The sequence below is a fragment of the Symsagittifera roscoffensis genome, chromosome 5 (genome assembly GCF_963678635.1).
Source record: "Symsagittifera roscoffensis chromosome 5, txSymRosc1.1, whole genome shotgun sequence".
Taxonomy (NCBI): domain Eukaryota; kingdom Metazoa; phylum Xenacoelomorpha; order Acoela; family Convolutidae; genus Symsagittifera; species Symsagittifera roscoffensis.
This window is the reverse complement of record NC_087066.1, coordinates 28429370-28455488: the sequence shown is the minus strand read 5'-3', so window position 1 is coordinate 28455488 and position 26119 is coordinate 28429370. Positions and strand designations below refer to the sequence as shown.

Here is a 26119-nt window from a genome sequence, read left to right as displayed (position 1 = left end):
GTTTTGGAGCTGTAGAGCTTCCCGTAGCGCTTCCTAGGCGAAAAAAGTTTTTTAAGTTTTATAATTATTGTGCAAAAAATAATTTATTTGTTTTGTTTTTATTCATTTTTGAGGACAACTGTTATTGTCCATTATGCCTATTTTCTTTGTTTTCTACGCGTTTGTATAGCTTTCTCGTCATACCACAGACAGAAAACTACACTGATTTGAAGAAAAAAAACTTTTTTGTAGTTGTTATGAATGTCGTCGAAACATGCAAAGCTACTTGCAAATGCTGAAATTAAAATATATAAAGTGCATTTCCGCCTGTAACAGTTTGTTTAGAAACTGGTGCCCTGTAACGGTGGTTGAGACGAGTTGCTGATAATTCGGATGCCGAGGTTCCGAAGGCGGTTTCTGATAAGTATTATTTTCAAAGCTTCCTCGAGAAAAGCTGCCTAAGGCCCGTTTTGTTCCGACCATTGAAAGTGGGGAGGAACATTGTTTTCTGGTGCATTTTTTTTTGTCGCCACGCAAAATCATGCATCGGTTGAGTGATTTATCATATTAAGTGTTTTCGCTCATTTGTGATTCGAAAAAGTTTCCAAAAAAACCAAGTGTCGAAAAAAAGCGGTTTGAATTTTTTTTCTAATTTCGACCGAATAATGTGATGATAACTTGTTGAATTGGTCATTTAGGCTCACAGATCCTAATTTTTTAAAGGGAAACATAGTTTAGAAAGCTATATTTTGCACTTCCCTGGCAAGAAATTTAAAAAAAAATGAATATTGGTTCGAAAAAACTTCCGAAATTTGATTTTTTTTTTTCATTTTTGTTGCTTAATATTTTTTTGAAAGCAACTGTTATCGATTATGCCTAATATACGAAATTTTTACGCGTATGTATAGTTTTATCATCACATCACGTACAACAAACGACATTAATTTGAAGAACTATAATTTGAAGAAATTTTATTTGTAGTTTTTATTAATATGATCGGAACATTCTGTGATACTTGCTCAGCAACCGGCTATCCTTGTTTGCTATTTTGTCCCTTGTTTATATACAAAATATTCTAAGTAATTTAGCTTTTTGTTTTTTTGTCCCTCAGGGTATTGTTAGCCCATGTTTACTTAAGAAACCCAATCAAAGTTAATTCGATAGCATAGGAAATTGTTATTATTTGACGTCATTTTTGCTGTGAATGTTTTGTTTTTGCTACTCCAATTGAAGAAAAGACAGCTGTCGTGTTCCAAAATTTCTTCGTCTCTTATTTAAGTAAATGCCAAAAGCTCAAGAGCGCGAAATATTTTCAACAATGGGTGTTGTGATATTAGTAGACTTGTTATGTCATGGGTTGCATGTATGGTCATTGCCTTGAGCATGACAGGGTCTGTCTCCCTGAGTTGTTGTCTTCAACCAGGCATTAAAGGTGCGTCTAACTTACTTAGAAATTCAATGAAAGTGTAAATGTATGTTTTCAAGATAATTTTGAGCTGGGTTAAACGGTGTTGACTGCTCACATTTTATGTTTCCATATAAATAGTGTGTCGACTTATTTCTACCTGCGGAAGTTGGGAAACAAATCAGACTGATTGTTTTCCCCTAGTTTCCACGTCTGTTTAACGGGTAAATCGTAACGGGGGCTTAATCTTGCTCAAATTATCACGTTTAGTCTTCCAAGCGCTCAATGTTTCTTTAGTTAATTTTTAGCGTAGTTAGTTATTACCCTGCATAGATAAGCTTAAAGATTGGGGTTAAATTTCTTTCGGTTTTTTTAAAATTAGCTGAGGTTGATTTTAAATTGACATCATTCTGTTGTGATTTGTACATAATTTCTTTTTCAGGTGGTGTATGGTAATATCAAGCGTCTTGTGTGTCTATTGGTTTATCAGAGTGACGTCATGCGAAAATTATTCGATTACTAAATGCCTAATTACGGCATCAAGCTCAAAATAACGACGTGTTAGTGGTTTTTATTGTTGTTGAAGCGTTACCAAGTCTAAACAATTGTGTTTGGTGGTCTGAGAACAACGGCTGCAAAACTATTAAGAAGCATTTGTTTTATTCGCGTTATCTCAATTATTTGGGATTTATTTGGTTAGTATACCATATAACCTTCAAGCTTGAATGACCTCATTTTAGATATCGAAAGGTGTGGCGTGTCAAGTGTCTTAAGTTAGTCGTGTGCTACTCGAGTTGCTTTGCTATGTAAGAGTGCTGCTATACCTGGATGCTATTATGATCTATTATTCGAAACAGTTAATTGTATTTGACTTCTATTCACAAGAAATTGGTGCTTGCTTTACATGAAGTCTGAAACTTTGATAGGTTTTGAGCGTTTCTAGGCATAGAGTTGATATTATGTCATATATTCTTCTTTCACTTAACTAATTATTATTCCATTAATATTGCTTTACTGCAATAATTGGTGCTTGGTGTTGGTTCAATCGTGAGACCCAAAGTTAAAGGATACATTTTGCTTTTAAATCTGGCCATAATGATGGCATTTCATCATTCTTTGTAAACTCTAGCGGTCATCGAATAAAGCTGGACCAGTGAAAAATGTCGGTTCTGAAGCCCTTAGCAAGACTGTACAACCAGTTAAACCCGGCTACCCTCTCGGGGGCGATCGATATCGTAATCGTGAAACAGCCGGATGGATCGTTCCAGTGCTCGCCCTTTCACGTGCGATTCGGGAAGTTCCAGGTGCCATATGCGTCTCTCAGCATGCCAGAAGTAGAAGTAAGTTCAATCTAAAAAAAATCAATCGGATAGATCTTCGGTTTAATTTTCTCTCACTTTTGAACCAGTCATGTTTGGATAATGTTTAAAATATAAGAGATGAGCTTGTTATAATCGTTTTTCTATGCGTTGTTTGCCAAATGATTGCCTTACCATTATACTGGTAGCCATCGCTTTCCTACCATATTATTAAGCGTCATTGAACGCAGCGAATCTTTTTTTTCGGCGGCTCTAGCTCATTGACACTTTCGATTTTATGTTAGCTATGTTTAGATACGGTTCGCTTAGTTACTTTGACAATCTTTTGTGTATTCTTCTGAAATTCAAATCTATACAATTAGTCAATTTTTGGGTTTTGATATGATCTAGATCAAGATCAACGACAAGCTGTGTCGCAGTGTGAAGATGATAGTGGGCGAGAATGGGGAAGCCTTGTTCTGTCACGAGGACTCGGTGGACCCGAACGCCTACGATGAGACAGAGGACGAAGAGGAACTTGGATCCCAAGAAGAGGATGAGGTAAAAACGACTTCTCGATACAAAAAGACTTCATTTGCTTTTTTAAATAGAATCGTTCGATTTCAAAGATAATAGTATATAATTGGTGAACTAAATGGGCCGATGTTGACTTATTATTACTCTCCGATGCGGTCCTTGCATCTGCTGTTGCTGTACAGAGTCAAAAGCAACATCATTGTACTTGTGAATTTCTTGGTCATCCTGTCTTCTCTTCGTCATTTTAGGTGAGTGAAGTGGAACAGATGGAGGAAATGTCTCTTGCCAGTTCAGAAGAGGAGGATCTGTCTTGCAGAAAACAGTCTCAGGAAGCCATTTCATCCTCAGCCTCAAGAGTAGCTGAAAATGAGTCCTCGCTACAGACACAGCCGCACCAAAAACCGGAGACTGTGCCTGCCTTGCCTCAAGAGCACTTGCCACCTAATAAGTAAGCGACACAGTTTGCTCATTTAGCAACTCACTTTTTTAAGACTCAATGAACGTAGTGAAGACTTTCATATAGATCTTGATGATTTTGTTTTCAAGATGATTTTGATGATTTTGTTCACCCTCAAATTTGACTTTTCGTAATGTGGCTTTTGATTTCTCAAGACAAGTTCATTTCCTCTGCGAAAAGGAAGGCAAAATCTACTCTCGAACAGCAAAAGTGTAAAGGGCGCATAAAAAACTATAATCGATTTTCCAGCGGAATAAAACTTACCTATGGATCTAGTTTTTGTAAATTGGGTTAATTTGATCGAAAAAGTGTTAACCTTAAATTGTCAAACTTAAATTGTTCTTGAAGTTCAAAGAGCTTGATGGCCAAAAGTTTTTTTCTTTGAAAATCAAAAAAGTCATTATTGTCTGCTGGCTATTTTTTTATCTAAATGTTCAGTACATGGCAAAATTTTTTCACAATTTCTGATTGAACTGTGATACAGAATTTGGAATGAAAGCAGTCATGTGCCTCGCTCGCTCTGTTTTCAACAAACTGACACTTTTTTAATGCGTTTCACTGCATAAACAGAGCGTAAACAACTAAAAAATTGCGTACAGTTCTTAAGCAGGGGCACAACAACGTTTATCCATAATGTGCTGAACAGCTCGTTTGTTGGTCCTTTCCCTTGTAGATAAATCTTCTCAAACAACTTTTCTTACAAGTATGTGAAATAATTAAGATCATTTATCCACGAGGGATAGGACCAAGGGGAGCAGTGGTGAAGTGGTTACGTCTTCGCCTCTCAATCGAAAGGTCGGATGTTCGAGGCCCACCATGATCCGTGCTCGTTGCTTGAGGGTGAGGCAACATTACCCAGCCCAGAAAAATAACCAAACAAATTGCATGTAGTTCTTAAGCAGGGGCACAACAGCGGTTCGCCGTGATGAGCTGTACAGCTCGTATGTTGGTCCTATCCCTCGTGGATAAATGATCTTAATTAAATACGTGCAGTTACTTTCAGGTGCAAGTGTACGCTCAGATGCTCAATTGCTTGCAAAATTGATTAAAGCTACCTAATTCATTTTATGTTAAAATACTCTACCATATAAACTTTTGGAAAAAAATTGCACTCTTTGAGCGTTTTCTGCATGGTCGTTAATAAGCTTAGAAATTTTACGCATGTAATTTTTTTTTCTCAAACATAGCAATGTTGGCTTGTTACCGCTTTGTAAGTTTTGTTTCGATGCAAATTTAACGCTCATTTGTCTTATTTGACATGTTTTATTTATGACAAATGGTACAAAGATGTTGGTAGATCTAGTTTTTTTAACTATCTTATTTTTTTTGAAGTATTTTTTGACTTAGCGGCGTGTCTCAAGTCCTGTCTGCTAGTTTGTTGTGCTAAGTTTTCTGCTTTATGATTCTCTTCTTAAACTATGTGGGATTAGTTAACGAGTTTGGGTATACCACCTTGCATTCTCTATATTTGAAGCACTTGTAGACGCTATGTGAGCAGCGCATTTTTGTTGATTTTTACTTTGTTGGCTGTTGATTTTTCTAGTTTGCCTGTTTTTCTTCCTAATGTTTTGTTTCCTGCAAATTTTCGGTTTTATTTTGAAGATCGAGTATGATCTGGCTCCATATTTTTGATTCAATTTTTTCAATTTTCAATTTTTCTTCGCTCGAAGTCAATTTTTCTTCAACGTCATGCTGTTTTAATCCTATACTTGTTGTATGGCTAATGGTGCGAAACTCAGTTTCGTCTGTTTTTAAATTGTTACATTGAATTCCTCCTCTTTTTCTATTCATTACCTTGCAAGTTTTTTTGAATGTGAAGAACGAAACGATGGTCAGTTACATAGGCCATGATTATGTTTCCTTGAAAACGTCCTAGGAAAACGTCCATAAGTTTTTTAGCGCTCAGAATTAAATTTTCGCGATTTCACTTCTGTTTTTTTTTTTCAGCTCAAATAGTTTCTTTTGTTAAAAGGAGGTCAAATTCAGCATCGAAGAGTAAAGTGTACAGCTTACGAAAAACATGAATGACATCTAGTTTCAACACAAGAGTTTAATTTTCTGATTTTTTAGCGGAATAGAAAATTACCCAATAATCAAGTTTTCTGTACATGGGATAACTTGAGAAAAAATGCCAATCATAAACATTTTTAGAGTTTGAACGTTTGTTTTTACCATACTTTGCATGCAATGTGTACAAATTTATTCCTATTGGTAAGTTATTTTTCCAGGAGAAGGAAATACCGAAAGCGACGTTCACAGTCCTCAGCAAAAGCCGAGTCTTCCAATCGACCCTCACGTCACAAAAGAAGCAGTAGCTCTTCCACTCTGCCAGTTATTATCCAATCTTCCCATACTAACATAGCACAGGCTTGGACATCTACCTCATCCGGAACGGAAACTATTTCCAACATCCCCCCACAACACCAACTCAAATCAGACGAAGAGGGAATATTTGACATGGAAATTGAACCAGAACACCAGTCGCTGTGTGCAACACCCACACAGAAATCGCCAACGTCTGCTTTTGTATCAGTAGAGTCCGGCTCACGACACTCACATGTGCAATTACCTGGAAATGAAACACTAGAAGAAGATGGAAATATTAGGTTGCTTGCGAAAGTGCAAAGGTTTCCAGAGGAGTTCGCACCAGCTATTCTGGAAAATCCTATCGTTAGTTTCCTCTTTTAGGGGACTCTTTCCGTTCAGTTTGATGTATTGAAAGACAGTTTTTTAATGAAAAGTTATCGCAAGTCTTGGTCTTGGAGTTAAAAAAAATAGAATTTTCTCAAAAATTCTAAAATGCTACATGTTGACATCGTAAATTTTCTTCGTTTTGATATTTTTACTTAAGAAATTATGTGACATAAAATTTGAAGACTGGTGGTTATTGTTTTAGGTGAACTTGAAACAGGTTTTGTTAAATTAATGTGTTAAGCTCATTTGAATAAGGTTGATTCTTGATTTCGGTGTTGGGAAAAGACTCTTGTGCCCGAAGAACCGCTTCATATCATTGATTTAGTGTAATATCAGCTCGACTTCATAAAGATTGTTAAATGTTTGGTCTTTTTTCTCTTTTGATAAGCAATGGTGTTGCAACCGGGTATTAGACTTTCCCGTAAACCACCTTGATTGCAGAATGGACGAAATGGTATTTCTATTATATTCTTTTTTGCCGTATTTTAAACGAGTTAAATACTTGCATTGCCTACGTATGACCTGTCTTCACGATAAGAGTTGTAGAATAATTTTTATGGGAGCCTAAATTTTTCGGTAGATGTTCAGCGCATAAGTATGTTTGCTTTAATTCTGTCAACTACTTTTCTTTATGTTTTAATTCTATTTACTTTTGTTGGTATTATATGAGAACGATTGAATTCTAACAATATATTCAAGAAGTTTATATCACCATCGTAAGCCCTCCGTAATAAAATGAGAAAAATAAAACCTGAAAATTTGTCAACATTTTTTTGAACTTTTTTTGGCTTTTTGGTTTAAATTTTTATTTTTATGCGACCGGCTGTATGCATTATGCTTCCAGTTAGAAGGCATTATCAAATCGGAATATAGATTTTGTTGGGTTAACAACTTGTTCAACAAAATCTTTCAACTAATTGATCTGACCTTGAGATGAAAAAAGTTATGGTTTCGATTGTTCCGGCCAGGTAAATTTTCTAATTAAAATTATTTTTTTTTGTTTGCGAAATTTACTTATCAATTTTTTGTCAGCTTCCTTCCAAATTATCTTATTTTCTTCTGGTTGAAATTTTGCTAGAAATGAAATAACTTATGATTCCTTGCTGTTGGTTTTGAATATGCGACCTTTACATTTGTAGAATTTTCTTTTCCTTCTTAGTTCAAACTCTTATATAGGTCGCGATGATTTTTTTTTTTTTTTAATTTCAGGAAATTTGTTCAGGCTCAAAGTTACTCTTTACCGGTTTGACTTTGATTTCGTTTTAAGTTCAGGTAATTTCATTCCTAAAAAGGAATACAAACTCCACAATCAAATAGCGAAAGTGCGAAGATCACGACAAACGTGAACAGCTTCCAGTTTCTAAAGTGGAATCTAATTGTTCAGGCGGATGTAAAGTTTTAGGTTACAAAACTTAATAGTCCAAAATCTCTACGATCGTCTACTCAAATCTTGTTGATGTTGTTGTTATTTATCCGCAGGGGGACTGGCTTCAAGCCAGTTTGACCGGAGCTTCAGGAATTTCTCTCCATCAGCCGGCCAGAGGCAAGTCTTTTGGAGTGAGTTCGGTCCAGTTTTTAGGGTAGTTAAAAAATGAAAGGTAGTGTGGGTAGCAAGATTGTGGAGACTGTTCGGTGGGGCATTGGAGTTAATTCTATCGTGGGAATTATATAAAAAGGGGCTGTAGCCAGATCGAGCTGCGCCAAAGTGTTTGATGTTGATCGAGGGAGCAGTTCCTCAGTCGAGGAGATTTCGAGGGCAGTGTAAGGACTTTGGGGGTAGGGGCATCTTGGATAGTCTTAGTTACATGTTTCGTATGGATGGATTTTGAGATTGGTCTAAACTTAAGGTTTTTTGGCTTTATGGAATTCGATATTTTTTTGAATGGTAAATTAACACTGTCGGTTGGGTTTGTCCGATGGTTTTCCTAGTTGAACATGTTCGAGACAAATGTATGAAGTTTTTTTAGATATAGTTTTTTTAATGTGCGAGCTGGCGCTAGACATCATCTTGAAGTCCGTAACTGGTTATCCGTGAATAATTCCACCGTGTTAAAATGGTGGAAGTCGTGATTTGTTGAAAAAATATATATATTTTCAAATTGAATATTTCGCCTGAATGCTTCAGTTTTTAGTTTCTTTGTTTTTACACCAGCGTGCAGCATAGTTTATTAGTATGAACCTTTTTCACTTCTAATTTGACTGCTTTGTTCGTGACTAGTGTTTGCCGATAATTAAGCGTCGGTGGCTAAGAAAAAAAGATGTGAGATCCCTATTTTCTGGTCGCGGGTTCGAATCCGTCGCGTTGCAGAGTGGTTTGCTGTCCTAATTCCAAGCTTGTTTTTTATATATTTTTTCTCATTTCACTCTTAAGAGCTACTTTATTGTCGTTTTCTCGTTAGTGAGTTTATTTAACCCTTGATTTTGTCAAATGAGATATTTCAAATTAAAAAAGTTGAAAAATGGGCATTATTTGAAAAGTTTTAATACAAATTGTTAAATTTTTTGGAATTTTAAATATGGGAGGTAGCGTAACTGTTTTTCTTCATCAAGTCTTTCTCTTTTTTTTCGTTTATATTTCTTGTTGCTATTGTTGCAAATCTCAACTTTGCAATTAGTAATGAAGACATATCTGGTCCAGATAGTTACGGTTTTTACTCAATCAAAGTACTCTCTTTTTTCTAACCTATGTCGCAAATTTTGTTGCGATAAAATGTGTTGATCTTGATCAATAGCCAGCTATTAAGTACAGCCAATGCGAAGGATATTAACATAGACTGTTTTATTGCAAATAGCGCTTTAGCTTCAAGGTATTATTGATCTGTAGCGTAGGAAAGGTGACCCACAACAAAATAAGACGGGGTTCGAAACTGGACAGGGTCGGATGTTTGAAATGAACTTTTTCTTATACTAATTAAAATGCGTCCGCTCTGTAAATTGAAGCTGGTTAGTTGTAAATTTCGTTTTCAAAGTGACTTCTACTGCTAATGTGTCATAATTGGCTTGCGTCACTTAGCAGTTATGTAGACTCATAATTGGCGTGCGTCACTTAAGAAATTATGTAGAGTCAAAGTTTTACTCATTCATTTTTTTCCAGTAGCGTTATCGGTCATATTTTTGATGTGTATGCGAAGTTCAACTTCGCCTCTGTTTTGTGAAATATGGTTGATCATGGACTGGTAATGTCTTCAAAGCTTTCGAACTTTTCCTGCGTTTTTTTCGCTATTTTTTTAGAGTAATTTTTCTGATCTCCTCGGTTTTGAGCCGTTGCCGTTTGATAGAAGACAATGCGCGATTGAAATGACCTTCAAAAAACATCAAAGTGTGTAGTAATGTAGACTAATAACGCATATGTGTTTTCTAATGTAGAATAATAAGCATTTGTGTTTTCTTCGGCTGCTGGCTTCCATGTTAATGACTTTATCTCGCAATACTGATGCGGTTTACTGGCAGTGTTAGTTTGAAAATTGTTGTTAGGATCCATCAATACTTCATTGTGCATCCGATTGTGAACAAGATATCCCCGAATCACCTTTATCTACTAGTCCACTAACAGTAACCCATGCTAGACTCTTGGAACGACCAGACAGTCCGAAAAGCGATAGTGAAATTGGAACCTCAACTAGCAATGTCATCGAAAACGTCAGCTGGCGATGGGGTGAACATCTGGAACCATACCAGCCAGAGACACCGTTGTCACCGGGGAGCGCGGGAAACAGGGTTGGTCTACCGGCTGAAGAAAATAGAGCCAACAACCAGAGGGTGAGGTCACTGTCGCCACCTTCAGTGCAAGATCGAGCAAAGAAGAGTGAAACTTCGCAGAAAGGTAAAAATTAGCTATTTTACTTAAAATAATGCGAGATACCTTAACAGGGAAATCGGGCAAAACAAACCAGAGTTTTGTACGTATTTATAACGTATCCTATCTAAAATGATTTATTGCTTTAGGCGGTATCTACCTTGAGAACTTAGCTTCGGTTGATCAAACAACCAAACAGATGTATCTATACTCCAAAGCATCACAAAAGAGCACCGCGAGTGTCAGCGAAAACATAAGAACTCCTCCTCGCAAATCACGGCGACATAGCCAAACATCATCGTCGTCAACCATCAGCCCTTTCGGAACACAGTACTCGAACTCCGATGGGATCCCAAGTCATATGAGCAGGCCTAGTTTTGCATATAATCAGCCTTCGTATAACCTGGATGAAAGCACGAGCGAAATCGGATCATCCATGCCTCAAAGTCCAGGATTTGCTATGGAAGATATCGCCACACAAACGCATATTGGATCGGACGGTGAAGTTTTACATTGCAATATTGAGCTGTCGCTTTGTGGAGGTCTGAAAAACGCCGGAAGTGTGATTTCAAAGAAAACTTTTGATCAGTACTTGGTGACTTACGATGAGTTCCAAAACGATCCTTTTGGAGTTTTGACGAATCCGAATCTTGTAGTGAAAATGAACGGAAGCTACTTAAAATGGCAAGTTGCGGCGCCCTTGATTATTAGTCACGTGGTTTTCCAAAGGTCACTGGATGATCCGGCCAGAGGAAAGCTTATGAAAAATTTCATGGGAAGTGGTTCATCGTCATCTAGAGGTTGGTGGTGGTCACGATCGAAAAACGATGCGACATCTACGCCATCGACATCTGTTATTCAGACGGCACCAACTTTGAATAGTGGAAATCTCTTGGTGGAAGGAGGAACTGTAGCAGCTAGTTCTAATCTGACTTCATTTGAAACTGCGATGACTGACGTTGAGAGTAGTGTGAGTCCCCAACCTGGCGTGGAAACCTCGAAAGTTGAGGCGGGAACACAGGTTCCCAAAAACGGTAAATTTCGGCTTATCAATTTCCTTTGTTTTCTTAAATATCGCGTCATTGAAAAATATTGAGATATTTATGAATCTGCTATATTATAACGCCTGCGATTAGCAGGTGCTATCAATGCAAAATATTATTTTTTTCGTGTTAATAGCTTGTCTAACAGAATCACTTGATCGCTTGATTTTCAATGAAATAGCTGTGTTACTTTTTTGGCCCAGTATCTAATCTCGTTAATCAATTTAATCATCATAGCTCTACTTTCTTGATCAATTTTTGTGGGTCAGAAGAGAAAAGGTTATAATTCAACCATTGTTGCATGCTATTAATATTGAGTTGCCTGCAAAAAAAATTTCAGCTATTGCATCTAAATGATTGTTGGAGTAAAACGATGCGCAGCCAAAAATAATTCCATGTTTAACGAAAAAAAGGTATTAAATTATCAATGGTTTTGAAATACCTGAAAATTACGGGAAAAATTTTAGTGTGGAAAGTTATGCGGAGCTCCGTTTCGCCTCTTCAACGATAATTAGATTCATCAAAGATCTTGAAGCTTATGTAGTACACGTATTCAACTGAAACCAAGATTGTGTTTTAGCAGAATGCGCTTTAGCAATCGAGCCTCAAACTACCAACAGGCTCTCGTCCAATCAGATCGCTCGTCTGAATCTGCGCATGGGAACCAATGACATCTCATTCCGCATCACATCTCAGTTCTTCGGAAGCACTACCTTGCAGGTTGGTAGAGACTTAGTGGACCATTATTGAATCAATTTATTACCGTTAAATTTCCAAGAATTGTTACATATGGCAGTTCAAGGAAACATTCCAATCTGACAATTGTTGTTGAACCGCATATAACACTTTTTTATATTGTTGTGCTCATTTGCGATGATTTTCTGCAATTCTTCAACTTGTGATCAGAAATATAAATAAGGGCTGTTATTTTAATTGATGTCTCAAAGAGCAGGCATATCTCGAAAGGTCGAAAGACGTCCTGACATAGTTGTTTCCTGCTTCAGGCCAACATATTTGTTTTTGACCACAACGAGAAGATCATCATCTCAGATGTGGACGGGACAGTGACCAAGAGTGACGTCATGGGTCAGATTCTGCCTCAGATAGGAGTGACAGACTGGAGTCAGCAGCACATTGTGGATCTCTACCAGAAGATAGCTGACAATGGGTTCAAATTCCTCTACCTTTCTGCGAGAGCTATCAGTGAGTTGATCTCTAGAGCTGCACACTAAGTGTTGCTGGACATAGTTATGATAGTTATTTCGGTCATATGGTTCTTAAGTGCTAATGAGCGAAGTGAAGACACTCGTTTAGGTAGTGTGATTTTTTCCGCGCTGAAATTGATTTTTCGAGTTTTGTCTTTGGAATTCTTTTCAAGTTCAATTCAAATGCATTTGATAAAAAAAGGAAAATCGGGCTTTCCTTAAACCAAGTGCAAAAACAATCATTTGCTCACGCATGAATGTGAATAACGATTTTTGAAAGCTCAATCGTCGAATTTCACGCCAGGCCAACTCATTCGTGGTCTGTTTGTAAAACTGGACTGAAGTAGAGTCGACCAGGTCGATTGGTTGTAATTTGATTAATGTGACCAATCGTTTAGGCATGGCTAGTATGACGAAGACCTATTTGAGAAAAGTGCGTCAGAATGAAAAGACACTCCCAGATGGACCTCTGTTGCTATCCCCTGCCTCACTAGTGTCTGCATTCCATCAGGAGGTAACTAATGTTTTTTTCTTCAGGAGGTAACTAATGTTATCTCCTTTAGTGATTAAAACACCCTTAGTGTACTTACTATTAGTGTCCTGTAGCATTCAAGATGTCTTTTTCAGACTATAGTTGTTGGGTCAGGCTAAATTTTTTAATCAAGATCCAGCTAGGAAAGGTTTCATTATATAGTCACATCAATTTGAAGAATTTAGATTTGAAGAGTTTTACATTGTTAGCAGAAGGTACTTTATATTGGGAATGTTACAGTTCCGTCTGCGAAAATTGTATACGTCTTACCCATATAAACGTAAAGCGACACTGTTTGATTGGGATTCTTTGCCTCTTGCGATTAGCAAGGGTATCGTAATAAGGTACTAGACTTTTCCCCGTAAATAATTTTGCTATCAGATTTCTTACGTGAGATAGTACGTGCTTCAAAATAAGTTCAAATGCAATGACAATTTCTGCAAGTTTAGTCTTGAGGTATCGCCCTTGCTCAAATAGAATTTTTTCGAGTTTAATTGTCAGGCTAATATTTGTCTGCAGAAATTTAACGACTTACTTTTCAAACGAGTTTCTTTTATTTTAACGACTTACTTTTACAGGGCTATTTTTACTGGTTTTGAAATAAAATCTGTAAAAGACTACAAATGTTCTAATATCCTTTCCCATTTTTTCAATATTTTTCATAACGGCAGATTCATAAAGCTTCGCCTCTGTTTTTTTTCTTCATTTTTTAAACACTGACAGTTTTTAACACTGAGTTTTCGACAAATTTTCCTCGTACTGAATTCTTCTAGAGACAAACTTTGACTTTAAAAACTTTGTTTGTGTTTTTCTTTTGACTTTTTTTCCTATTTTTTTTATTGAGCTGGCTTTCGTGCTAAATCTTTCTCACGATTAAATAGATTTTATCGCTACCTTTTTCCTCCAGGTGATTCTGAAAAAGCCAGAGGAGTTCAAGATCAGGTGTCTCTCTGACATCCGGAGTCTGTTTCCCAATGGACAGCAGGACAACCCATTCTACGCCGGATTCGGAAACAAATCAACTGACAGTGTCTCATACATTAGTGTCGGTATACCCACGGCCAAGATATTCATCATCAATCCTAAAGGTATGCACTTGCTAACAAGAACAAGATTTTGAAAAAAGGTAGAGCAAGACACGTCAAAAACGCTCATATCCGATGATCGAAAAACACGTTTTATCGCAAAATTGCGTGAGCAAAACAAAGTTAGCAGAACATTTTCACGACATTTTAATTTTTATAACTGAGCATCACGGAAGTATGGATTCGTTTGTTACTGAACATGGTGTGGTGGTAATTTAGGTGATGTGAAAATAGAAAACGCACTGTCCATTCAGACTAGCTACTTTGACCTCTGTAGCAAAGTAGACCACCTGTTTCCGCCTCAAAACTCACGCAACAAGTTTGACAACATTGGCTTCAGCTCATTCCACTACTGGCGAGAACTTCCTCCCATCCCGTCACCACTGTCATTGGAAGCTTCAATAAACAACGAGATGACGCTCTCGACTAGCAGTTCAAGCAATGAGAAGTCGACTCAGCAACTAAAGCAGACGCAACAACATAAGTCTACGAAGAAATAGAGAAAGAATTATGGCTAGCTCTGTTGTTAAGTGTAAAATATAGCTAACGATGTAGACTTTAGTTTGTAGCAACTTACCGTGACGCTATTTTTTGGAAGTGCACATCTTCCTATTTCAAACTGCACATGTTTAAAACTGTGAGATCGATACCCTGTCCTGCAGTGACCGAAATCTGCGTCGTTTAAACTTGCTAAGATTCTTTGTGTAATATTAATCGAAATTGTTAGGTATATATATAGAAACAAACTTCCATATTCAGATATTAGAAATCATGTGCTACTGGGATTTGATAGGAATATTTATTTATTAAGGATGAAATCAAGTTAAGTTCTCAGATTGGGACCAGTATGATGCATTCTGCGAATGGCCAAATTAATAATCATGTTTATCTCCATTTGGTGCAATTGCGCTATCAGCTCTCCATGTCATCAAGTTCAAATTTTGAATTGAAATCTTAAATCGTTTTCGTGTCTTTTGGTCTAAGGATGTTTTACGAAGCTCAGGTTGGTTAGACGAAAACGATGCATTCCACTGAATAATTCTAAACTTGTTTCTGCGGATATTAGTCGAGCAAGAGATCGTTAAGCGATTTAAAATCGTGTTTTTTAGACTCGTATATAGGCCTTGGTGATTGTTTACTGTTGTTTTTCTTTCAGGATTTCTTTTTAGGTAGAGTTAAAAAGAAAACAAACTTCTCTATCGAACAGCAAAACTGCGAAGATCCTAAAGAACATGACCCGACAGTGGATTTTATTTCGAAAGTGGATTTTTTTTTTTTTCAGATTTTCCAGAGGAATAAAAATTTTACTTTCCTGTTTTCTCAAATTGGATTGATTTTATCAAAAACGTGCCCATCAAAAGGTATTCTTGAATGAAGTTTTTACAAATGGTTTGTAATTAATCGGACCATTTTTTTACACTATCGGCAGCTTAGTGTATAGTTACGAACCTTCTTTTTTATTCTAGCGTTAGCTAGTGTAAAAAAGAAGAAACTTTTTTTTTTCTAATCTAACTCGCAAATAAAAGTGTTCATTTATTTGGAAATTTCACTGTAGCATTGGAAATTACATAGCATCGCTTCTCTCCTTTATTTGTGACTAGTGTTTGGCTATTAACTATGAAGCTTCTGTGGCTGAATGGTTAGGGTGTTAGACGCTCTATCTCTAGGTTGCAAGTTCGAATCTCAGACGTAGCTGTATTTTTGCTAACTCGAGGCTTAATTCTACTTTTTCTAATTGCACTTTACAGAGCTGCTTTTTTTGTCGTGTTCACGCTTATGTTTGCGAAGTGAAGCGTCACCTCTGTTTTTAAAATTGTATGATCAGCAAGCGGTCGAAAATGAGAATCAGAATAAAACAAATAAGCGTGAAAAATCCATTTGAGTCCGATTTAATTTTTCCAGATGAAAACAGTATTATTTAGAATTGGAAGCAATATTTTGAGTGCAATTACAATCATTCACGAGTTTAGTACAATCGTTTAGTGTTGCGAATTTAAGCTAATTCCCGATCATGGACGCCGCACGATCATTTCAATGTTTTTTTTTCTCAGTTGAACAATTTTTATGCACTCTATTTCATCATCATCGTTGGTTTTGCACCTTTTGGAGTTGTTACCGATAATGTTTGTTTCCATTCTGATCTCTAGTGAAAGAAACCCAAAGTGGCCATATTCTCGATAGTGGTAGATTCGTCCGAATATGTTCTGTTCTGCAGAGCCTAAAGAGGTCACTGTACTTGTTTTTCGGCATAAGATTTTCTGAACCAATACCACGTATTGAATTTTTGGATTGCCAGAGAAAGGGAAACGAAAGCGCTACTAAAGCTTTGATAGCAATTTGATGACATAAGCCAAAGTGTTCTGACAGCGAAACAAATTGAAGACACCGGCAGATAGGCTTTGGAAATTTATTCGAAGTTTCACTGTAGCATTGGAAATTACATAGCATCGGTTCTCTCCTTTATTTGTGACTAGTGTTTGGCTTTTAACTATGAAGCTTCTGTGGCTGAATGGTTAGGGTGTTAGGCGCTCTATCTCTAGGTTGCAAGTTCGAATCTCAGACGTAGCTGTATTTTTTGCTAACTCGAGGCTTAATTCTAATTTTTCTTATTGCGCTTTACAGAGCTGCTTTTTTTGTCGTGTTCACGCTAATGTTTGCGCAGCGAAGCGTCACCTCTGTTGTTAAAGTTGTATGATCAGCAAGCGGTCGAAAATGAGATTCAGAATAAAACAAATACGCGTGAAAAATCCATTTGAGTCCGATTTAATTTTTCCAGATGAAAACAGTATTATTTAGAATTGGAAGCAATATTTTGAGTGCAATTACAATCATTCACGAGTTTAGTACAATCGTTTAGTGTTGCGAATTTAAGCTAATTCCCGATCATGGACGCCGCACGATCATTTCAATGTTTTTTTTTCTCAGTTGAACAATTTTTATGCACTCTATTTCATCATCATCGTTGGTTTTGCACCTTTTGGAGTTGTTACCGATAATGTTTGTTTCCATTCTGATCTCTAGTGAAAGAAACCCAAAGTGGCCATATTCTCGATAGTGGTAGATTCGTCCGAATATGTTCTGTTCTGCAGAGCCTAAAGAGGTCACTGTACTTGTTTTTCGGCATAAGATTTTCTGAACCAATACCACGTATTGAATTTTTGGATTGCCAGAGAAAGGGAAACGAAAGCGCTACTAAAGCTTTGATAGCAATTTGATGACATAAGCCAAAGTGTTCTGACAGCGAAACAAATTGAAGACATCGCAGATAGGTCGTGTAACCAGAGTAAATTTAATACTGATTTTGCTTATACATTCTATTAGAGCAGCAATTTAAGGGTTGATCTGAAGTGGTCACACCGTACAAATAAGATGACTGAAAATTGACCGCAGAGACGCATAGTTTTGTTTGAAGGCATAAATAGGCCATTAGCATAGCAGATAGGCAGCAGGAGTCACAAACTTTAAATCGAAAAAAAAATTCATTGCAATATATCAAGCGCAGTTCTGAAATCTCGTGAAAATTGACAAATTCTTTCAGGACGTGGATGTAAGCCGTCAGAGATGTTGTTTTTATTTCGGAATTTTGTTGTTACATAACCCCACTATCACTTTTTTACCACTAGTTATTATTTGGACATATATTTTTTGCAGCTCTATATATACATTTTGATTTCAGATCTGAAAATGTTTCTTCATTTGCCCACACGTTGTGTTGTTCAACTAAGTCAAAGCCAAATGACAGAAGTCTTGCACGAAAGTAACCCATCTGCTTATTTCACAAGCGAAGGGAGAATTATTGAAAATATCTCACAGATAACTTCAGAGCATGTTTTTCTTCACGTGAAGCTAGTCGGAGGTAAAGGTGCCTTCGGGTCGCTGTTGCGGTTCATTGGTTCGCAAATTGAAAAGACGACGAACCGAGAAGCGATGCGTGATTTAAGTGGTCGACGACTCCATGACGTCAACAACGAACAGAGGTTACAAGAGTGGAATGACCGGCAAGCTGAACGAGAACGACAACGGGAAGCCGAGAAGGAAGAACGACTGAAGAAAATCAGAGAAGGCCCGAAGCACAATTTTGATGACCAGAAATATTTTGATCAGAAAAACACAATCCGAGACAGTTTAGAAGACGCATTAAACACAGCACTCAAAAATTCAGAACCTCAAAATGACAAACCCTCGTCTAGTAAAATGAATGGTCAGAAAAGTGCAAGTAAAACACCCACGAAACCAATGGTTAAGAAGTCAAAAGGTATACTGGATATGGGTTTGCCAGATGGTATTGACTCAGATTTGTCAAGCTCAGATGAAAGTGAAGACGAATCAAAAGATAAAACTCCAAAAAGTTTAACCTCAAATAATGTCACTGATAACAAATTAGATCAATGTGGAGCAAAAACTACAAGTCTTTATAAAAAAACATGCAAACAAACCTCATCTGAAGCAGAAAGCGAAGAGCAATCTTATGATAATACAGCCAAAATGACAGATAATAATGAAAACGGCGGAAAACTCGAGAAAGATTCAGTTGATCCAAATCCTAACGTTTCTTCGGGTTCGAGAAAGCGCAAACCTGAAATTGAGAGACGTGAAAATCAAAATGAAGAAACTAGTGATTCGGAGCCCAAAAAGAAAAGGATTGACAATAATTGAGTGAACTGATCTAGTCTAGCATAGACTATGACGAGTCTGTACGACAGCTGGCTCAGCAGAATATTGCTAAAATAATTTAGTTTCAACAAGATTGCCAATCTTTTCGTTTTTGTTTGTGCGGTACCAAGTTCTAATAGTAAAAGCTTAATTTAACGTTCTTGATTATCTATATATCTGAATACCCGAGAAATATGCATTGTGTTTGACATGATAAAAGCTATCTATTTTTTTTGCAGCGCCACTTGATTTTTCTCAATGCAAGTCGCCCATTCTGTTTTTACTAACTCTAAGCAATAATTAAACAGCATTTTAAAACTATAACCGTAAGTTACAGCGCATTTTTGCTACCTGATATCCGAGAATAAAGATGCTTAAGTGAAATTAGAATGGGTCAAGACGCCCTGACCCAGATGTTAAGGAAAGTGACCCTTCTGACCGGGTCACGCTAAAATACCGTGGTATAGGTGGTTTTATTGTTTGAAGTTGATTTTCTTTGGTCGGAACATTATGTGCTACTTGCACAGTAACTTGCTTTCCTTGTTTGTTTTGACGACTACCGGTCCAGGTTTCGACCAATTGCAACCAAATAATTCATCAGAAAAAAATCGAATCTAAACTACTGATTTAGTGAAGATAAATTCTTAGCAATTTTAACCCCAAAGTTTATTAAAACCTACGCCTAAATTTTTTAAATTAAATTTGGCTCACTTTAGAAGTAGGTAGATTTTTTTAAAATCTGATAATTGGGATGAAGTTTTCATTGGAATTTTTACAGATGTTTTAGGGAACTTGTGCGCACTAATGTGTGCTCCACTTTAGGGAGGTCTTTAAACCATGTCTGATTTTCTTGTAGTTGCTTAGTTTGAATAAAGTCTTATACTGGTTCTATCAAGAGCGACTCTTCGTTATGAATTGATGTAAAATGGAGCTTTCATTTTTATGATCTTCCACAAATTTGTTTTCGAAACTCCGAATAAGTTGGAAATGGTTGATGGCAGCTCCAATCACGACTAAAAGGGATTTAATATGATGTATCAATCAACCCCGGCTAACTTTAGTTTGTGGTGATTGAATTTGCGTTGAAAAGAAAACACCCAATTCCAAAGTCATGAAATTAGAAGATGGAACAATTCCAAAATTGTGAAATTGGAAGATGGAAAATAGGCAAACAATTTGCTAACAGAACCATTGAAAAATTTTGAGTCAATATCAGCAGATATCTTTGAAGCATGTTTAATTTTTTTAAATATCCGATCTATTCAAAAGATTTTTTAATCTGGGTTGTAAATTAACCTATTCCGATTTGATATAATTTTAGGCTAAGTAGGCTTGGCGTTATTATATCGTCTTAGTTGCCTCATGGCTTCGTTTGATGAATGAAAAAGGTGCCTTTTTCGTAAGTAGCTTTTGATGGGCGACTTGTTTTGATTGGGGACTTGAAACAGTTAAGTTTTTTCATTAAACAAATTTTTTGGCTCATCGTGTCAGCTCAAGTATTGTCGGATCTTACCGTTTCATAAGTTTGCGATGATGAAGAAGAATAACTGATTTCTCATTGTTTAAAATAGATATACATATATAAAAAAATTTTAACATGGAGAAAGAGAAACAGTTAGGGGACAGTTGACGAACCCATTCGGGTTACAAAGCACTGCCCGTTTTATCACATGAAATACAAATTTTGGGATCTTCAATGAAAGTGGATAATAATTAATAACATCAGAGCTCTGCATCAAAATTTGAAACGATTTGCCCTCACTATCCTTGCATTTAGGTAAAATATGTGAACAAAAATCAAATTTGATCAGCTCTTAGAAACAGCTTTTGGAATTAAGGAATTTTGTCTAAATAAATTAAAGTGCTGAGCTCCTCTGCAATTAAATGAAGCTCTTCGAATTTTGCTTTTGAGACTGGGAACTTTCATCAAATCTAAAGTTGACCTTTTGGTCATATACGACGGTATATCAAATACAAACAGCTCATTCCAAAAATTTTCAGAATGTAATTCTGCTATTGATCGTAGGACAAATTTGAGGAGTTCATACACATGCAGCTCGTGGGCTGTTAAAAATTTTTCATCGTCAAAATTTTGTCGAATGCTTTCATTTTTCTTTTGAAAAACAAAATCAGTCTATTAATTTTGTTTTGGGTCATAAAAGGGACAAAAATGGGCAAAATGGGATTGTTGTTGGAGCCATAATATTCAATCATAACGGTTTTGGGAACATAATGACGTATTTTCGATACCGCCACATTGTTTTCTAAGCTTAATTCTTATTAAATTAATGTGAGACTTAAATGACAATTTAGCATCTAAATCTAACAATTGTAAGAGCAGTTATTTTACCTCAAGATTTTTTTGAAAGGAAACTTATTCGAGGCAAATCGAGACAACATGAAAATTGTAGTTAGATATAATTTTTCAGTTTTTTGACGTTTTCATAAAAACATGGGGAAACAAGTTTTTGCGATCTAGTGTGTCCATGTTCAAATTGACTATAAATTCATTTTTTCAATCATGCCTCGAAGAAAAAATACTGCAGTTTTAATGTAAACATTTTTAGGTAACTGGTAATTTTTGTACTTGGCATGTAATGTCTTTGATCTATTTGAAGCGGTAATCTCATTGTCACAAGAAGTGGGCATAACTTTTTTAAGAACATTTCTGTTGCATAGCTAGTACTCAATTCTTAGAAGCTTCTAGTACAAAAATTCGTCTTCATGAAATTGCGCTCAATATTGCTATCTTCAAGATTATTTTAAGACAAAATGCTTAGCGTGGCGTAATCTATGAGAAGCATGCTGACTTCGCGTGCTCTTATTTATCGAATAGATAGATGGAGTCTTTGCACTTATCGAGTCTTTCGGAGATGTCAAAATACATCCGCCGCTTCTACTGCTGTTGTTGAACGAAAGAAAGTCCAGTCGTGGGTGCAGACAGCCTGGGTGACTCCGGAATTCGAACCCGGACATAAAATGCGACCTGTTGCTTACAGTGAGAGGAGATTAAGACGCGAATACAACTTTCCCGATTCGCCAATAAATGATGTGTTTCTTAATATGTTTCTCGGAAAAATTGTATATGATCACTGCTTTCCGTATCATATTTTGACAAAACCTCAGCATGATGTTTTTGCTAGAAAGTTAAATAGTCTACAACAGTTCATGAAATCACAGAACTTAGAAGAAACTAGTTCTAACCAAGAGGTTTTGTCAGCTTTCCGAAAAGCAGGACTTCTCGGAATTCGAACCAATGCGGAACTAGGTGGACTTGGAATTAGTTTTGAACGAGAGCTTCTCCGGTTTAGCGAATGTCTGTTAGATTATACAGAAGATGCAGAGTTGCTTAAACACGCTGTAATTCAAAATGTGATTCAGATGTGTATTGCAAAGTATGTTCTAAATGATGAAGTTTCGAAGAATTTGAGAACTCTGATAAACGAAGAAATAACAGCCGAGTTCGTCGTTTTCGGAAACGCAAACGTTAAAAAGTTTGACGATGGGTGGATGATAACATCGGATGAGCAACTTGAAAAATTTGGACAGTTAAATGATAAAGTTCCAGAACTGCTTCTATGCGTTGCAAAAGATTCGTCAAAGAACAAAAATGTTGCTTTTTTGGTCACTACTGCAGATAACGAAGGCTCAGTGTATAAATCAGATTCGAAAACATTCGAGCTCAATTCTTGTCCAGTAAGCTCAGCGCTCACAATTGAAAACGGAGATGACCTAATCGATATGTTTCACTCGTTCAATGCGCTTTGTATTGGTGCTTTGGTTTCGAAATGGGCTAAGCGCTTGACGTCCGAGCTTTTTCTCGATGTTAGTAGAAGAAGGCGCTATGGATACAGAATGATCAAATATCAAAACATCATGAGTCAGGTAGTGTATATTTTTTCCGCTCATTTTAAATTTTTTTTAAAGCCGGAGAATAACTTGGATTTGGATTTGTTTTAATGTAGAAAACCAGGCAAATCTGTGCGTTATTGTTGCGACCATTGAACATGGGAGAAACTTTGTATTCGGGTCTGTTTTACTTTTTTGTTTTCACGCCAAATCAGGTACCACAAATAGTAATTGGACTGGATTGAGTGATATATCACATTCAATCCCTTACGGTCATGATTCGAACCCTATTTTAAGAATTCATAAGTTTTCCCAGCGTGGAGATTTTTCGTCTTATTTCGAGCGAATCAAGCGAGCGAGCAAACTTATTTTGATTGTTTAAAAGCTTTCAATAGCTTAATTTAAAGCATAAATTTTTAGTTTTACTTGAGTAACGTTTTTGAGTATTTAAGTGCCTTTTTGGATCCTTTTTTTTTCATTTTGCTTATTTCAATGTGGATTTTAAATATAAATAATCCCCACTTTTTGTTCGACTACTTTTATCACACGACGCCGAAAAAAAACGACAGTATTTTGTAAAAACTTTGTATTTTTTAAGACTACGGTCGGAACATTCTGTGCCACTTACACAATAACCGGCTATCGTTGTTTAGATTGAAGAAATAGAGAAAATCTGCTATGCGATTGAAACTCTTCCCTACTTCTCAGCTGCAAAAATGGACAGGGCACGAGATCGATTTAAACAAGAGCCTCCTAAAATGTTAGCAGAAATTAGATCGGGTCAAATATTGCAGCACAGATACGCTCTTACTCTGACTGAAAAGTTATCGTGCCTAGGTGGTTTGAGTTGCCTTGGTAACCAATCTTTCAATAATTTTGTTAGTTTTGCCGAAAAAGAAGCATATCCAAATATAGAAAGTACTACTGAAAAAATAGCCAACGAAGGCATGAAATTATACGTGGAAAGTTTGACCAATAAGGAGTTGCAGCACCCTTTTCGACATAAAGTGAGACAGTTTTATTTCAATAACATCATACATGCTGCCAGCAACAACATTGAATCAATGTTGTCGGACCCGAACATGGTTTTTCTTCATAATAATTTCATGAGTATTGCGAATTCTGTAGATAAGAGTATGTATGAAATGTTCAAAATTTTGAAACAAGCTAGAAAAGAGAGACCGGAAACTTTTCACGAAGATGAGTTTGTGAAGAAAATAATCACAGAATTTTCTCTGAGCATGCATTTGGTTATTGTCATGCTTGCAAGGTCAACTCAGTCGACATTCGCAGGGAATCCTCATTATCATCACGAGTCTAGGTTTGTTGAAAAATTTGTCTGGGATCTTCTACAAGACATGGGAGACATGATACTGCAATGGTCAAAACCAGGAGCTTTTGAAGCCGCATCAGTGGTCGCCGAACATGCAAAGAGCAATATTGAAGTTTTTAAGGACGTTCTTTCGTGGACTGAAGTGAAATAAAGTTTTGATTTAATCTTGAAGTTATTGCAAAATATTGTACATTGAAACTCATTTTTCATGATCTATTCTGTTCTTGTTATTGTTCTTGTCGTCTCTGCTGCAAATTCATTCGTAATTTGTAAAGGATGCGCTGAAAAATACTCTTAATCGTTTTGTTTTCAGATGCAGTATGTCATTGCATCCTTATCCTGGACACCAATGCAGATCATCTATTCTAAGTTTCTCCTTTCAATGGCGTTCTTTCTAAGTGATTGTCTGAGTCCTACTTTCGCCAACGTTTATTCGCCCATTTTCCCTGGAGTCAGAGAGGGCAACTGTAACTCGATGATGAGCATGGCATTTCCAGCAGACCCTGCTGAGAATTTAACCCACTTGTGCTATGATGGTTCAGAGAATAAGCAATGTTCGGAACTTCCGGCGGCTTGCTTTGACTGCGATTTCGTCACTGTAAGTTCAAAGACTCGTAAATTCTTAGAGGAATGATAAACAATTTTTGGTATATTAAGTTTACTTAGCCAAGTTTAGATTAACTGAGCGTTACTTCGTTCAATAAAGTTGTTTCAGTAAGGTATACAAAGTTAAGAATATTTTTGGCCCGACCACGTCTCTGATAGTTAACGGAATAAATTATGGATAGGCTAGCGTTTTTTTGCCCAATTTTGACTCGCACAAAAGAATGCACGCAAGGGGCCATGTGGTATCATTGCAGCCCTTTTTGCCATGATTCTGGTTAATTCCCGAAAATTGTCCCAAATAAGTGAGACAAATGCTGTCTTTTCATCTATTTATACTGCATTTTAAACGTTTTTTTTTGTTTTTGCAGGATTGCAATTATGGAGATGCATTTAACGTATCGTGTACCGTGAAGTCAAACTTGTCAACTATCCTAGTCGAAAGCATGTTAGAACCACTATGCCTGGGAAGCAGAAATATCATCAGAGCAACAACATGCCAATATTGTTTCCAAACTGAGGAAAACTCAGAACATCATTGCATACCTGAATGCACAGAATGCTCAAGTGTTTCAACTCCCCGTCAAAGATATCTATCAAACTGCACCGCAAATTTAAATGTATTTTGCATGGGAAGGCGAAGTTTCTTCAAAATGAAGCCTTGTAAATTCACAACTGGGTATAAGTGGTCGACGGCCTTTGCATTAAGTTTGACTCTTGGAGGATTCGGTCTTGATCGCTTTTACCTTGGCTATTGGCGAGAGGGACTCGGAAAGTTGTTCAGCTTCGGAGGTCTCGGAGTCTGGACTATAGTGGACATTGTTTTGGTAGGAGTCGGATTCACGACGCCAGCTGACGGGTCGTTGTTTATTTAAGCGAACTTACTTATATACAATTTTTTGTTGTAGATATTGATACTTAGTAAATTTATATGTAGATTGACAATTTAGACTTTTGAGAGATATTCAGTTCAGGCGCTGTTCTTGCCATTGCATATGTTTCAAAACTACCTGTGAGCAGGGGCGGATTTAGGGGGGAGGGTTTGACCCCCTGCCGACCCAAAGGGTCCCCCCTTTGATACTTTTTCAAAAATCCATTTCTGGCCGACCGACCCTAAAATTTTTCTAAAGGCGCCTTTGGCGCCAATATATACTAAATTTGAGGGGGAGCGCGCGCCAAAAAAAAAACGCAATTTTTTAGTCAAAATTTTTCAAAAAGTGCCCAAAAACGGCTTTTTTGACTGTTTTTTCAAAAATTTGCCTGAGGCGCAGAAAATTTAGCCAAAATAGGAGCAAAATAGTGCTTTGGGAGAGCTCGAAAAATCAATTTGGTCGACCTAAAAAAAAGGTCGTCAAAATTTTGGAAAATTTTTTGAAAATCCGCCCGCCCTCGAGAAAATCCTAAAAAAAAGGTCGTCAAAATTTTGGAAAATTTTTTGAAAATCCGCCCCCCCTCGAGAAAATCCTAGATCCGCCCCTGCCTGTGAGGTTTGTTTTGAGCTAGATTATACAATATGAGTCTTGAATTTTCCAAAATGAGTATGGACCGATGAATGACCTCTTTACGGGTAAATAAGGCTACGGACGTCGAGACGCCTTTTAAAGCCAAAATATTATAAAGTAACTTCGACAGGGGAACTTGAATAACTGA

The 26119-nt window shown here is 36.8% G+C and overlaps 4 protein-coding genes across 5 annotated transcripts in view; all 4 read left to right on the top strand.

Annotated features, from left to right (window-relative positions):
- The window catches only part of LOC134845501 (PAT complex subunit Asterix-like), a 161310-nt gene that overhangs the window by 54750 nt on the left and 80441 nt on the right, over nucleotides 1-26119 (top strand). The window lies entirely within an intron of this gene.
- LOC134845509 (phosphatidate phosphatase LPIN2-like) lies at nucleotides 1656-14995 on the top strand. 2 transcript variants are annotated; one of them, XM_063862432.1, is made up of 11 exons: nucleotides 1656-2724; nucleotides 3094-3243; nucleotides 3468-3667; nucleotides 5905-6346; nucleotides 9845-10193; nucleotides 10316-11200; nucleotides 11793-11929; nucleotides 12214-12412; nucleotides 12813-12928; nucleotides 13854-14034; nucleotides 14251-14995. In XM_063862432.1, exons 1-11 carry the CDS (start codon nucleotides 2545-2547, stop codon nucleotides 14529-14531), a joined length of 3120 nt encoding a protein of 1039 aa, XP_063718502.1. In that variant the 5' UTR covers nucleotides 1656-2544; the 3' UTR covers nucleotides 14532-14995. The 2 variants fall into 2 exon arrangements, with proteins under 2 accessions (XP_063718502.1, XP_063718501.1); XM_063862431.1 differs by having other exon boundaries at nucleotides 1658-2724; nucleotides 11790-11929.
- LOC134845855 (splicing regulator SDE2-like) lies at nucleotides 17712-18852 on the top strand. Its single transcript, XM_063862954.1, has one exon. The coding sequence runs from the start codon at nucleotides 17716-17718 to the stop codon at nucleotides 18685-18687; it is 972 nt and encodes a 323-aa protein (XP_063719024.1). The 5' UTR covers nucleotides 17712-17715; the 3' UTR covers nucleotides 18688-18852.
- On the top strand, nucleotides 20022-24083 carry LOC134846146 (uncharacterized). Its single transcript, XM_063863374.1, has 2 exons — nucleotides 20022-22569; nucleotides 23187-24083. Exons 1-2 carry the CDS (start codon nucleotides 21478-21480, stop codon nucleotides 24015-24017), a joined length of 1923 nt encoding a protein of 640 aa, XP_063719444.1. The 5' UTR covers nucleotides 20022-21477; the 3' UTR covers nucleotides 24018-24083.

Bases quoted from the DNA above. Each gene is read 5' to 3' on its own strand.
- LOC134845509 (XM_063862431.1), top strand. From the start codon at position 2,545: ATGTCGGTTCTGAAGCCCTTAGCAAGACTGTACAACCAGTTAAACCCG. The intron at 10,194-10,315 runs GTAAAAATTAGC...TTATTGCTTTAG, and splicing joins GAGTGAAACTTCGCAGAAAG to GCGGTATCTACCTTGAGAAC. The intron at 14,035-14,250 runs GTATGCACTTGC...GTGGTAATTTAG, and splicing joins ATTCATCATCAATCCTAAAG to GTGATGTGAAAATAGAAAAC.
- LOC134845855 (XM_063862954.1), top strand. From the start codon at position 17,716: ATGTTTCTTCATTTGCCCACACGTTGTGTTGTTCAACTAAGTCAAAGC.
- LOC134846146 (XM_063863374.1), top strand. From the start codon at position 21,478: ATGAGAAGCATGCTGACTTCGCGTGCTCTTATTTATCGAATAGATAGA. The intron at 22,570-23,186 runs GTAGTGTATATT...ATCGTTGTTTAG, and splicing joins ATCAAAACATCATGAGTCAG to ATTGAAGAAATAGAGAAAAT.